The 12755-nt window shown below is 44.7% G+C and overlaps 1 protein-coding gene across 1 annotated transcript in view; it reads left to right on the forward strand.

The window, feature by feature from the left end:
* The window catches only part of LOC111142029 (protein tyrosine phosphatase, receptor type O), a 242659-nt gene that overhangs the window by 221364 nt on the left and 8540 nt on the right, over positions 1 to 12755 (forward strand). Inside the window, 6 exon segments of the mRNA XM_022494949.1 lie at positions 5058 to 5148; positions 6222 to 6298; positions 6877 to 7011; positions 7241 to 7363; positions 10628 to 10782; positions 11848 to 11983. Of these exon segments, the coding sequence (XP_022350657.1) occupies positions 5058 to 5148; positions 6222 to 6298; positions 6877 to 7011; positions 7241 to 7363; positions 10628 to 10782; positions 11848 to 11983 (717 nt within the window).

Genomic DNA, 12755 nt, shown 5'->3' on the forward strand with positions numbered 1-12755 from the left:
GGGATTAGGTTCCATTCCTCCTTCCGTATATCTCATACGGAAGGGTTTTGAAGAGCCAGAATTTAGAGCTTGAAGTTGGAGAGCCCATGAGACCTACCATATATTGCTCATTCTGCCATTAATATCTGTGTTTTGTATTTGTTTAATCAGGATGCTAGCAAAAGCCCTCGCCATCTTTGTTCAGAAACGTGGTTCCAAAGGCCAAAACAAACTGCACTCCTTGCCACATTGTTCATGATGGATGAGCCAGGATTTCTGCTGGTAGCTCCCAGTGGCAGCTCTTCTTACTTGTGTTCCAGGCCAATTCACTGGAGACCTACGTGCAGCCATTAAAATAAGTCACCTTGAACTCTCTTACTCCAGGGGTCTTTGCTTGGTTCCCAGACCTGAGTCTTCCCTCCTCTTATTTCTAATCTTCTAATCTTTCAATCTTTCTAATCTTCCCTCCTCTTGTTTCTAATCTTCTATTTCCAGGTGCCTATACTAGCAATCTATCCAGCAGCTGGAGCATGACCCCTAAATCCCATCCTAGTGCCCAGGGCTCTGCCAGACTTCCCTGAACTTGGCGTCCTTCTCCTCCAGTCTTCCATCACCTCCCCAACACATCCATTTCTACTGTGCCCCATTCTTCCTTTAGAGTATCAGTCCTGGGTTGAATTGTGTCCCCCAAAGATATGTTGAAGCACTAAGCACTCAGTACCTCCGAATATGACCTTATTTGGAAACAGGGTCATTACAGATGTAATTAGTTAAGATGAAGTCATGCTGGAGCAGTGTGGGCTCCAAGTCAGACTGGTGTCCCTATGGAAACAGAGCTGTGTGAAGACACAGAGACAAATAGGGAGAACACCATGTGGTGACAAAGGCAGCGACTGGAGTTATAGGGTGGCAAGTGAAGGAATATCAAAGGTTACCAGCAAACCATCAGACACTAAGAAGAGACGGGAAGGATGCCCTAATATTCCTCCATAAATGACAGACGTCAGAAGTCCCTGCTAACACCTTGACTGCAGACATACAGCTTCCAGAACTATAAGACAATTTCTGTTGCTCTGAGCCACTCAGCTTGTGGTACTTTCTTACGGCAGCCCTCAGAAATGAATACAGAGCCTCACTAAACACCTCATTCTAAATCCTGGCTCCTTTTGCATTTACCTGAAAACCAGCCAGAACGTGCCCAGTTCCACCAAGCCTTGCATCTGCCACAGATGGCTCCACCACTGTCAACACCACCAGTGACGTTGTGTCTCCCCACTTGTTCCGTAGTCCAGTAATCAAACTCACCTGACTCTGTGGTCCAAGCGGTCCCAAATACTTAGACCCTGCTGACACTCTTACAGACTCTACAGCCGGAATAGAGTTTGCGGTCCTCTTGGAAGGTGACTGCGCAGGTTACGAGCTGCCTGTGTCCTCCCAAAATTGATATGTGGACAAGATGGAAGCTTGGGAAGGTAAGTAGGGTTAGGCAAGAAAGGTCACACGAGTGCACAGTGAGACGGTAGTCACACGCAAGTCATGAAAAGCCCCAGAATGAAAACTACCTTGTCAGCACCTTGATATTAGCCTGCTCAGCCTCCAGAACTGTGAGGAATACATGTCCATTATTTAAACCACCCAGTCTATGGTACTTTGCGGGCAGCTGGACCGGACTAACACAATGCATATGTTTGTGCTTTGCTGTCCTCAACTAACCCCGGGGTCATAGACTATCACTGGGCTTTGGGGACTGTAGTAGTTCCTCAGGGCTGCCATAGCAAATTACCACAGTCTTGGTCACTTAAAACAACAGAATTTGTTTTCTCAGAATTCTAGAGGCTGGAAGTCCAAAATCAAAGTAGACTGCCAACCCAACATAGACTGCTATTGGGCTTTGGGGACTGTAGTAGTTTCTCAGGGCTGCCGTAACAAATTACCACAGTCTTGGTCACTTAAAGCAACAGAGTTTGTTCTCTCAGAGTTCTAGAGGCCGGAAGTCCAAAATCAAAGTGTTATCAGGGCCATGTGTCCTTTGAAGGCTCTAGGGGAAAATCCTTCTTTGCTTTCTCTGGCTTCTGGAGGCTCCAGGCGCTCCTTGGCTTACAGCTGCATGTCTCCAACCTATGTCTCTGCCTTTGTATGGCCTTCTCTCTGGGATACAGGGCCCACCCAGATAATGCAGAATAATCTTGTCTTATGATCCCTAACTTAACTGCACCTGCAAAGCCTCTTCTTTAATAAGACCACATTCACAGGTTCTGGGGGTTGGCGTGTGGATGCATCTTTTGGGGAGCCACCACTCTACCCACTGTGGATGACTCCGTGGCCCCCGGGAAGAAACACACCATCATAAATCATAACAGAAACCAAACTGGCAAATGAAAATTCAAAAATGATTTATGTCGGTTTCAGGCCATCACGTCGTCCTTTGCCTTTATGAAGATTAAAGCCTCCGGAGCTTCCATATGGTTGGAAAGAGAATAACTGCAAAGCTACTGAACCGGGAAACTTAGTATTTGATTTTCCACTTAGTGACAGGCTAAATTACAAAAGATCGGGAAGCATTTTGTGCACCCCCGCCGTTCCTGTTCTGCCTCGATTCAGAGGCAATTTACATTTACAGTGTTGAGCCAATTAAACCTCTCTTACCAGCTTAGGGCACTTACAGCAGGGAGGCAACACACAATTAAAGTTCTATCAGTTAGTCGGCTTCCATATGTGCTCCCGCTCCCAGCTCCAATCTGTTTCCACACTTTTCTTTCGTCACCGAGGCCTCTTCCTGTGGCTCATCAGTCTGTCTTCAAAGCAGGGGACTTGAGGAGAAGGTTGTGGGTCTGTTAGTGCAAATGGCAGAGGAGGGAGAAGTTACACGTCCGGGCAAAGCAAAACAAAGAATCTGAACAGAAGCATCTCCCCTCCGTTATCAGGAATGCTGTATTCACATGCGTTGCGTTTCATTGTTCCCCTGGAGAGTCACTCTACCGGACTGAGGGATGGAAAGTTGTTAGCCTTATCTTACAGATAACTAAACTGATGTTACCAAGTGTTGAGCTACTTTTCCAAGACCCTACGTTTTATGAGTGGTACACCAAAAGAAGCCAGATGTTTTGACCAACTATCTCTAAAGATACTCTCTAAAGGAGGTAGACTTCCAAAAGATTTTAAGCAATGGAAGCATCATTTAAATTAGCTTCTAGCTGCCAAAGAACCAACCTAAACATAACACTGATTCGGTTGGAGTTTGCTAAAAATAAATTTTGTTACTTAAAAGAATATAGTCAGTCTTTGAAAACCCTTTAAAATGGAAAGACCACTTATAAAGTAACAGTGACATGCTTCTGGTTAAAGGCCTTTAGCAAGCAAGGATTTTGCCTGAGACAGAAAAACTCCCTTTGTGAATTGAGGATCAAAGTCAGCAGAGCCTCTCTTTAAAGTTGGCTTCAACTTGGACCCCAGAGCTTGGGATTTCATGATCTTAAAAGGCCCAAAGTGTTGCAGAATGAAGGGAGGAGAGAGAGCTGAGTGATTCAGGTCGGTCCATCTGTGTGGACTGCAGTTTGCATCCCAGTAAGCTGACAAGGAACTTCTATGTGGATGCAGCAAAAGACCCAAGAACTTGGTCTCTTTAAAGTATATGCTTTGCAAAGAACATTCAAATCAAGACAGAAGAGCCATGAAAGAGATATGCCTCTTCAGTCTCTCAGAACATCACCAATGTCCCCAACCCCCTTCAGAAGTCTTTCAAAGACGCTCCCAAGCTCTTCCCCCAGATATGTATTCTCACTCCTGATTCACTGGAGTAAAAATTGGAAGGAATTGTGAAGAGTAAACCGTGTGTGCAACATTAACATCCTGAGTGAAAAAAAAAATTATAGCAAATGGTTTCTCTACTGCCTCCATTAGTAGGCTCACAGAGAGGTGCATACTATCTACATCATTCCATTTCTAGATGGTTGTATATGCCATTCGCTAATAGCTCCCTGAACTTTGTACAGAAACATAACCAGATCTGCTGCACTGGTTGTGCACTGCCCAACTCCAGGGAGCTATTCACACCAACCACAGTATGAACAACAACTCCTGGGAAATCCAGGTGGCCTGACCATAACTGCTTGTTTCCAATAAGACACATGAGATGAATGCTTAGAGGCTCCCCTAGCCTGTAACATAATCTTGTTGAAGTGTGATGGTTGTCTGTTTATACAAAAGTTGCCCTACCAATGCACATTTTGATTATAGGATTTATAGGAGTGTAGATATGTACTTAAAGGCACGTACTTGGTTGTTCCTATTTTCACTGAAAGCTTTGCCTATCCACTACTGATTCATTCTTACTGTCCGATTTATTTCCAGATACTTAGTGCCTGTAGGTCTTACTTCTTATAACATGAGGAATACTCCCTACTTGTTACTCATTCTTTTACTACTTTCTCTAAGGCTATTGCCTGTAGGAGAAATACCTACATTTCCCCATAGAACAGAAAGGTTTACACATAGTGTGTACATTTCGGTAAATATATACCTCCAAAGCTCTGAAATATGTCTCGGTTTTCAAGTTTTTGAAACAATTCTTACCTTTTCCATGTGATCACTGAGCGATTCAGAATATTTACGTATTTTATTAACCCTATTCCTGCAATAAAGCTATGGAAACATCCTATAGGGTAAATCTCAAAATCTCAGGGATCCACAACAACATTTCTTTCTTTTCGTCCCTCAAGGGTCTGTAGGACAGAACCAGGTCTGCTGCAAGCCTCTCCTCGTTCTGGGGCCAGCAGCTTCCCTGGGCATGTCCTTTTCACGACAGATGGTAGTCGCACAGGAGGGAAAACCCAGCTGAGCAAGTACACTTAAAGCTTCTGATCAGAATGATCCCTACCCAGGTTTATTGGCCAAAACAAGCTGAGAACAGTGGAGTGGAGAAGTGCACTCTGTCCCAAGAGGGAGTAACTGGAACCTCGCGTGGAAGAGGGGGTGTGATGATTCTATTACAGACGGGGAGTGAGGAATAATCCAGTGTGAACGATAATCCAATCCACACCAAATACCGAAATCTCAACTCTGTTCTCTGTCATTTGCAGGAGTTGAAATTGATTGGACTGGATATTCCGCACTTTGCAGCAGACCTTCCGCTGAACCGATGTAAAAATCGTTACACAAACATCCTACCGTGTAAGATTGTCACTAGACCCTCTCCTATTCATGTCTCTCAAAGGCTGACCGACTGTTACTGCAGATTCATCACTTTCAGCAATCTCTGACTAAGCCCAGCTGCCCTCGAGATCCTCTAGGCCATCTCTGTGACTGCATTGGTCCCATTTGTGCTTTGATGTTGCTAGATCCCATCCTATGTAGGAATATTGAATTTCTTTGCTTTCAACTGAATTGTGTCTGATGATCAGGAAAGACTGACCATTTGGTTCTTTGGAGATCAGAAATCTTAGCCAAATTAGGATAAGATAATCTGAGCTATCATAAACTATTTTCAGTCAACTCCCTGACAAGGGAAGGAGACCAATGTACTAAAATGCCTCCTCTTTCTTCCTTCCGGCAGGTTTTCTTGTTGCTTAACATTTTGTAATAAAAGCAACATTAGAGAAAAAAAGTAATACGAAGCACTTACTGGACAAATAAAATACTTCACTATGTAGATTTAACTTTCTTCTCTGCCACACTGGCTAGAGGTGGGGGCAGGGGGTAGTGCTGGGAAAAATGGAGACCGGGGAGGAGGAGAGCTGAAAAAGCTCTAGAAGGAGAACTCTCTCCTTAATCAGTCTTCTTGATGAAATTGCACAGTGTCACATTATAACACTTTACATCTGTGCACATTCCAGAATGTACTCTTCTCATCTGAAGTCTGTTTACACAAAGTCCGAGCAACGCCTAGGTTTCCGAAAGGTAGTAGATTTTCTGGATGTGCTGAGTGACATGGGAATCATGGATTCAGGTTACATCCTCTAGCCTTCCATACAACCTCCCTGATATTTTAGTTCCTCTAACGATCCTGCATAATGTCCCCACAGCCCAGAGACAAGGACAGGGGAGCTGATGGAGAGGAAACACTGATTGAGGTGTGTTTCTATACTTAAACAAGAAACTAAGACTGAGGTGTGGTTGAAATATCAGGGTAAATTAAACTCGACCTATCCTGTCACGGGCTGATCGGACTTGCTATTTGGATAGAGAAGGTCAAGACAATTCTTTCTGCTCCCATTTTTAATCTCTCTTCTTGTTGTTCTTTACAGATGACTTTAGCCGTGTGAGATTAGTCTCCATGAATGAAGAGGAAGGCACAGACTATATCAATGCCAACTACATTCCTGTAAGTAAAAGACCATAAATAAAATAAAATACAAAAATGTTTTAAAATCAGGCATCCCGATTCTAACTCAGCAAGAAGGGGACTATTCAGGGAAGCATCCAATTGTTGTAAAGAGAGCCATTCTCCACCTGGACCCCCAGCTCTCAGGAACAGTTCCCATTATTCCTCTTCAGAATAATGAATGGTGGGGGAGCCTATAGATGAGTAATGTTTGGCTTTCTCAGTAAAGATCTGGTGAAAGTGAAAGTAAATAATCACCCTAAATCACCTTTCTCATGTATAAACTTCAATTTCGGCAACTCAACTCCAAGGGCTCCCCCCTGAGCCCCTGTGCTTTAAAAACAGTGACTGTTCTCGTAAAAGAGGTGTGAGAACAAGGCTTCCAATCACACAGACCTGAGCAGGTCCGTTACTCTGATCACCTCTTTGATGAAAAAGGGAGAGAACACGATCCAGGCTGTGTGATCCTTTGCCAGACTGATCCCCAGTAAATTCTTAGGTTTTCCTCCTTTGTGGGGAGCAGGGTTTGGTGTTGAGAGTGGTCCCTTAGGTGACAAATGTGTCACTTCATCCTTCAGGGATACAACTCGTCCCAGGAGTATATTGCCACACAGGGGCCACTGCCTGAGACCAGAAATGACTTTTGGAAGATGGTTCTACAACAGAAGTCCCAGATCATTGTCATGCTCACGCAGTGTAATGAGAAAAGAAGGGTAAGTGCCTGGGTGGGGCTGTCCCCACTGGAACAGCACAACCCATACCAGCTGTGGCCATGGCTTGAGTGCTTACTGTGTACCAGAGACTTCCACTTGCTCCATTTTCATCCTCACAATAGTACGACACGGTTTTTCAGAGACAAGGACTTCTGTTTTTCCTAAGTGAGCACTGGCTCTTTCTTCTATCACCTGTTTGTTTTGAAAGGTTGTGCCATTGTCTCCTCAGGTGAAATGCGACCATTACTGGCCGTTCACGGAAGAGCCCATAGCTTATGGAGACATCACCGTGGAGATGATCTCGGAGGAAGAGCGGGAGGACTGGGCCCGCAGACACTTCCGGATTAACTATGTAAGTCACGAAGCACACGTTCAGGTGCTGTCCCCATGCTGAGGGGACCCCCACATGTCAGAGGCCAACCCACCATCATGTCAGACTGTGAGCTCTTCACACTTTGCAACACTGCTTTCTTCAAAAGCTAAATCCTACTTTGAACATATTCATTTCCCATTTCATCCATAATGGTGTGGGAAGCAAGTACCCTGTTTTAATAAGCTTTGTAATCCCAACCCTTAGCCACTTATAAAAATCTTTGTGGGATGAATAAATGAGGGGGTGAATGAATGATTTCAAAAATAGTGAAACGCTTGGAAAGCTCACAGACGTTCCTCGGAGAAAAATATTTGACAACCTGAGTGCTCTTTGAATCCTGCTTTGTTTCTTGGCTATTTCAGCCAGAAAGACAGTGTAAACATCTGGGTAAAGGTAGAACAAATAATTCCCCAGGTTTGCATCCAGGAGAAAAGAGAGTGCCAAGCGCAAAATAGGGTCTGTTCCATGCCTGTTTTCTTGACAGAGAAGAGTCACATAGATCAGTGTCTGGTCAGTACTATGCTTCTTGTCCTTGGTCTTAAGTGGTCACCTAGCTTTCAACGATAATCGTGTCACGGTCTTAAAACACTAAAATAAAACATGGAATAATAGTGTTTTCTGGGAAGATGTGTAGACTTTAGTTACAAACCTTTGGTCCTAGAGTGCCCCCTTTTGGCCATAAACACAGAATCTAAATTTTACGCTTCCTGGATGAAAGGTGTATTGCAAAAGAACATTGTGCTGTGTTAATGGATGTTTTTCTATTTGTTTCAATTTTTGTTCACATTCTTCTTTACTCCCTTCATACCGACACATGGGAGCTTTCAGCGTACAACCAGATAAAAGCACATGATTGAGGAAATCGGAGTAAGAGAAATTTTGTAATGGCTAAGATGTAACAAGGATGGTTTTCTTATTTAATAAGAAAGGAGGAAAATGACCATAACATGAAATTTGAAAACTTGGCCTGAACTGAGTAGGAACTGGGGACTAAAACCAGCAAACATGTGTTCATTCCCATTGATGCGTGCCTTGCTATTCAGCTGACAGGGATCACCCTTGTATGAAGAACTCTGTCTTGTAGCTATAGAGAGACTAGTGACAATTTAAGTGTTTCCTAGTTTTGAACCACTTTGCATATTTTAGCTGGATATATTTTCAGATCAATTATATATATATATATATATATATGTAAAAATTTCTGAAAAAATATGTATAATAATACACACACACACACACACACACACATACGTATATATTGCCTACCACATGCAGGTCTTTGCACGAAGCCTGTAATCAGCCTTTGAAAAGAGCTAACATTTTGGGGGAGTTTCTCTGAGCAACCAAAGTTATCTAGTGATTGCGTGTGCTTCAGTCCTCATGGTGCTGGGTAATGGAGTCGTTCTGCACAATTTATTATGCTTGGGTTACTTCCTGGCCATACCTCCTGGAAACAGCAGTGAGAGTCACCAGCGTCTTTGCAGACCTGCACACGCATGTTCCTTGTGTCTGAGAAGGAGCCCTTGAAGGCAGTGAGGGAGGGACTGCATGTGGCTGGGGATGGAGAGTCTTACGGACAGAGGGGATGGGGGGAGGTGCAGGTGGGGCACTGGTTTATTTATGTTTGCACAGATCTTACATGTATATGCTTTATTTATGTATTTACTTACATTATACACATTTTACTACACCCAAAACTACTGATTCTTAGGAATTCATTTCTCCTGAATACCTAAACCTAACTTTAGTTTCATAACCAGGCCAAATTCTTCCAAATTACGGCACAGTATTCCATTCACCCAGTGGATTCTAGGCTTTTAGAATGTTTGAGGGAAGGGGGAAGAATTAGATCTTTGTGAGGCCTGGATTTGGAATATTTGTGACAATTGATAGTAAGAACAGAATAAATCTTTATGCTTACAAATTACTAGAGACTAAAAGGAGTGAGTCTTGGGGCACCTGGGTTGCTCAGTCTATTAAGCATCAGACTCTTGGTTTGAGCTCAAGTTATGACCTCAGGGCTGTGAGATCGGGCTCTGAATGGGGCTCTGTTCTCAGTGCAGTGTCTGCTTGAGACTCTCTCCCTCTCCCTACCCCTTCCCCTACTCTTTCTCTCTCTCAAATAAATAAATCTAAAAAAGAAGAAGAAGAAGAAAGAAAAGAAGAAGAGCGAATCTTGAAGGCCCATACCCTCACTGACAATTACTCAGTTCTGAGGGGACAAGAATGTATTTGACATATGGGTTAATATGAATGAGATAAATATACAAAACATACCAACCCATTGGGATTCCCAGAACCAACCGTATACCTACGCTGAGCTGGATGGGAGAGGGTGGTGGTAATTAGGTAGTAGTGATGACCATATCTACCAGGTCCCATCCTTCACAGACATGAGCACACTTAATTCTCACAACCATCCTTGTGATGGGGTATTTTATCCTATAACATCTAAAAGGGCTCATTTTAGGTATGAGAAAACATGTTTAGCAAGTTTTTCTTGGGTCAGAGCACAAGACAGGGATTGTCCCCTTGGTGAGGTTCTGAAAGTGTAAACTTGGGTAAAATCTCTAAGGGAGCCAGGTAAGCAGGATAGGACAGGGCAGGAAAGGAGATACACACAGCAGTGGGTTTCTCTGAATTCTGGCCTCAGCTGGATCCCATGGAGATGGCTGGGGCAGTGAATGGCACCGTGCTGTTAGCTTACCCCCTGACATGAGGGAGCAGGTGCTTTGTACCCCAGTATCCATCATTCCTCAGCTGTGGGCTGCCCTCCTCAGAAAAACACATCTCCCTGGGCATACCCCAGCAAGGCACGTCCCTTTGTAGAAGTTAGCCATGAGGAGGATGCAGCCATATGCTGTTAGCAGCAGCTAGAAAAGGGATGCATCAGCCTGATGAAGGGGATCCGGGGGCAGGAAGGAACCAATAGCACCTTCCATGGGATTCATGGACCAACGCTGATGCAGTTGCCAAAAGGCCGAGCTGGGAGGCAAACCCCAATCCATTGGAGCTCTTATCTCTATAAAGCCATGGATTCACCTCTTTACCCTACTCTTTGAAGTGTTATACAATTAGTTTTTTTTTTTTTTCAGGGCACGCTTTGTGCCAGATACAGGGCTGGGAAGGGAAGAGGGACCGGCCAGGGTGGGAATGGGCTTTAACTTCTGAGGCCGGGGAGGCCCAGGCCACCTGGCAGGCACACTGTGACACTCACGCTTGTGTTGGCTTTTCCTCCTAAAGGCGGATGAGACACAGGATGTGATGCATTTCAACTACACGGCATGGCCCGATCACGGGGTACCCACAGCAAATGCGGCCGAGAGCATCCTGCAGTTCGTACACGTGGTTCGACAGCAAGCTACGAAGAGCAAAGGCCCCATGATCGTGCACTGCAGGTAACCTCATCAGCCGTGTCTTCCCTGGTGGTACCACAGGCTCTGCTTTACAAAGCCAAGAGCCCAGCCCCCCATATACCTCGGTCCCACTGAATTCGCCCTGACATGAACTCTGACTTTCTAAAATTTACAGTTAACGGATATCTTACTAGATACGTGATTTGCTTATAATATGGCTTTTCTTTTTCCCCATAGTCTATGAGGTAGATCCTATTAGTCTCACTTTCAGATTTAAAAAAAAAAAAAAAAAGACCCGAGAAGTGGGGAGGTGAAGGGATTCACGTAAATTCATGCAGCTGGAATGGGGAGGGATTAGGGCTCAAATCCATGCCTTCAGGCGCTCTCAGTGATTCTGAGTGGTTTATAACATGGCCAAACACAATGTGGGACTAAAAATCACTAATCACAGCATTAAATAACATAAATATTCTTGACCTCCTGCAAATGGCCGTCGCCCCAGAGCTAGAGCTAGTGTGTGGTCTCTCAAGCCAACTTTCCAGCAGGAGGTGTGACTGAACTCCAAGGATACAAGGAAGACTGGAATTGTTTTTTGTGTATCAGCTCCCTGAGACCAGGAAGCAAGTCACCAGCAGGCTCCCTCTGGACTCCTTACCTTCCTCAGGAAACAGGGGGCCCCACACCTCTTTGAGGGAGGCAACAGGGCAATTCAAAAATGTGACAGAAATGTGACACTGAAAGACACACTAATGGACGCCTGGGTGGCTCAGTCAGTAAAGTGTCTGCCTTCAGCTCAGGTTATGATCTCAGGGTCCTGGAATCAAGTCCTGCATCCCGCGTGCATTTCCCTGCTCAGTGGGGAGTCTGCTTCTCCCTCTCCCAGCCATCCCCCCAACCCAGCCATTGAGTTCTCTCTCTCAAATCAAAACAAAACAAAACCACCAACCACAATCGTGTATTTCAAAGTAGGGAAATTTTCTCAGGAATATTTCTTCCTTTTTCTCAGTGGTGCTACCTGTAGTTTGGGGGGTTTTCTAGTGGCCAATGTGTTTGCAACCGTATAAAATCACTGTCTGAGGAACATGCTGTCTGGACACTCTCTTGCAGTGCGGGAGTCGGCCGGACAGGAACATTCATTGCCCTGGACAGGCTCCTGCAGCACATTCGGGATCATGAGTTTGTCGACATCTTAGGGCTGGTGTCGGAAATGCGATCATACCGGATGTCTATGGTGCAGACAGAGGTAGGAGCGGAATCAAAAATGTATTTTCAAATATGCCCTGGACTGAGAAACTTCTCGTGATTCAGTCTCATGTTTCAAAACAATTGTCTCAGTTTTTTTTCCTGCCTCTGCTCTTCCCAGTTTCTTAGTGTGCATGTTCAAACTGTTTAAGGTACAAAAAAAAAAATAGATATTAGCCTCTAGAAATCCATTCAGTGTATAGGGCTAGCCCTGCAGTTGGTGTCCTATGCCCTTTAGTAATCCAAGGCACATGGATGCATCTACAATATGTGTAATAGAATAAAACCTCTTTGGACAGACCGAGTTCAGTGAAGATGACAGCCGATCTGGGTAAATGCCACCAAGAGGAGACCGTGGAACTGACGTGATTTTTTTATATTTGAAATGCTAGATGTGATTCAATAAGTTTGGCATTAGTTCGTCCTCTATGTGACTATCTGTCCCAATGCACTTTGGATGATGATCAGGGGCTGGATTTATGCTTTCTGTCCCTCTTATGATGTTAAGGATTTCCAGCTCCCAACGGAGCAGTGCTGCCAGTGTCCTTAATCTAAAGGCATACCCATTGTAACGACATGGGAGCATCCCCAGAAATACCCACCAGTGTTGTGTGCTCCCTCTTCCTCCTCTTCCGTCCCATCCTCTCCTGCCTGGAAGCCTCAGAATGCACTCCCGCCCGAGTGGTTAGCCCTGGGCTGCTGCGGGCACACAGCATCACACAGCCTCCCAGCAGCAGCGTGTGGGCTCCTGGGTGCCTCCGAAACCCACGCAC

Source organism: Enhydra lutris, unplaced genomic scaffold, assembly GCF_002288905.1.
Source record: "Enhydra lutris kenyoni isolate GAN:26980312 unplaced genomic scaffold, ASM228890v2 scaffoldscaffold7, whole genome shotgun sequence".
NCBI lineage: Eukaryota > Metazoa > Chordata > Mammalia > Carnivora > Mustelidae > Enhydra > Enhydra lutris.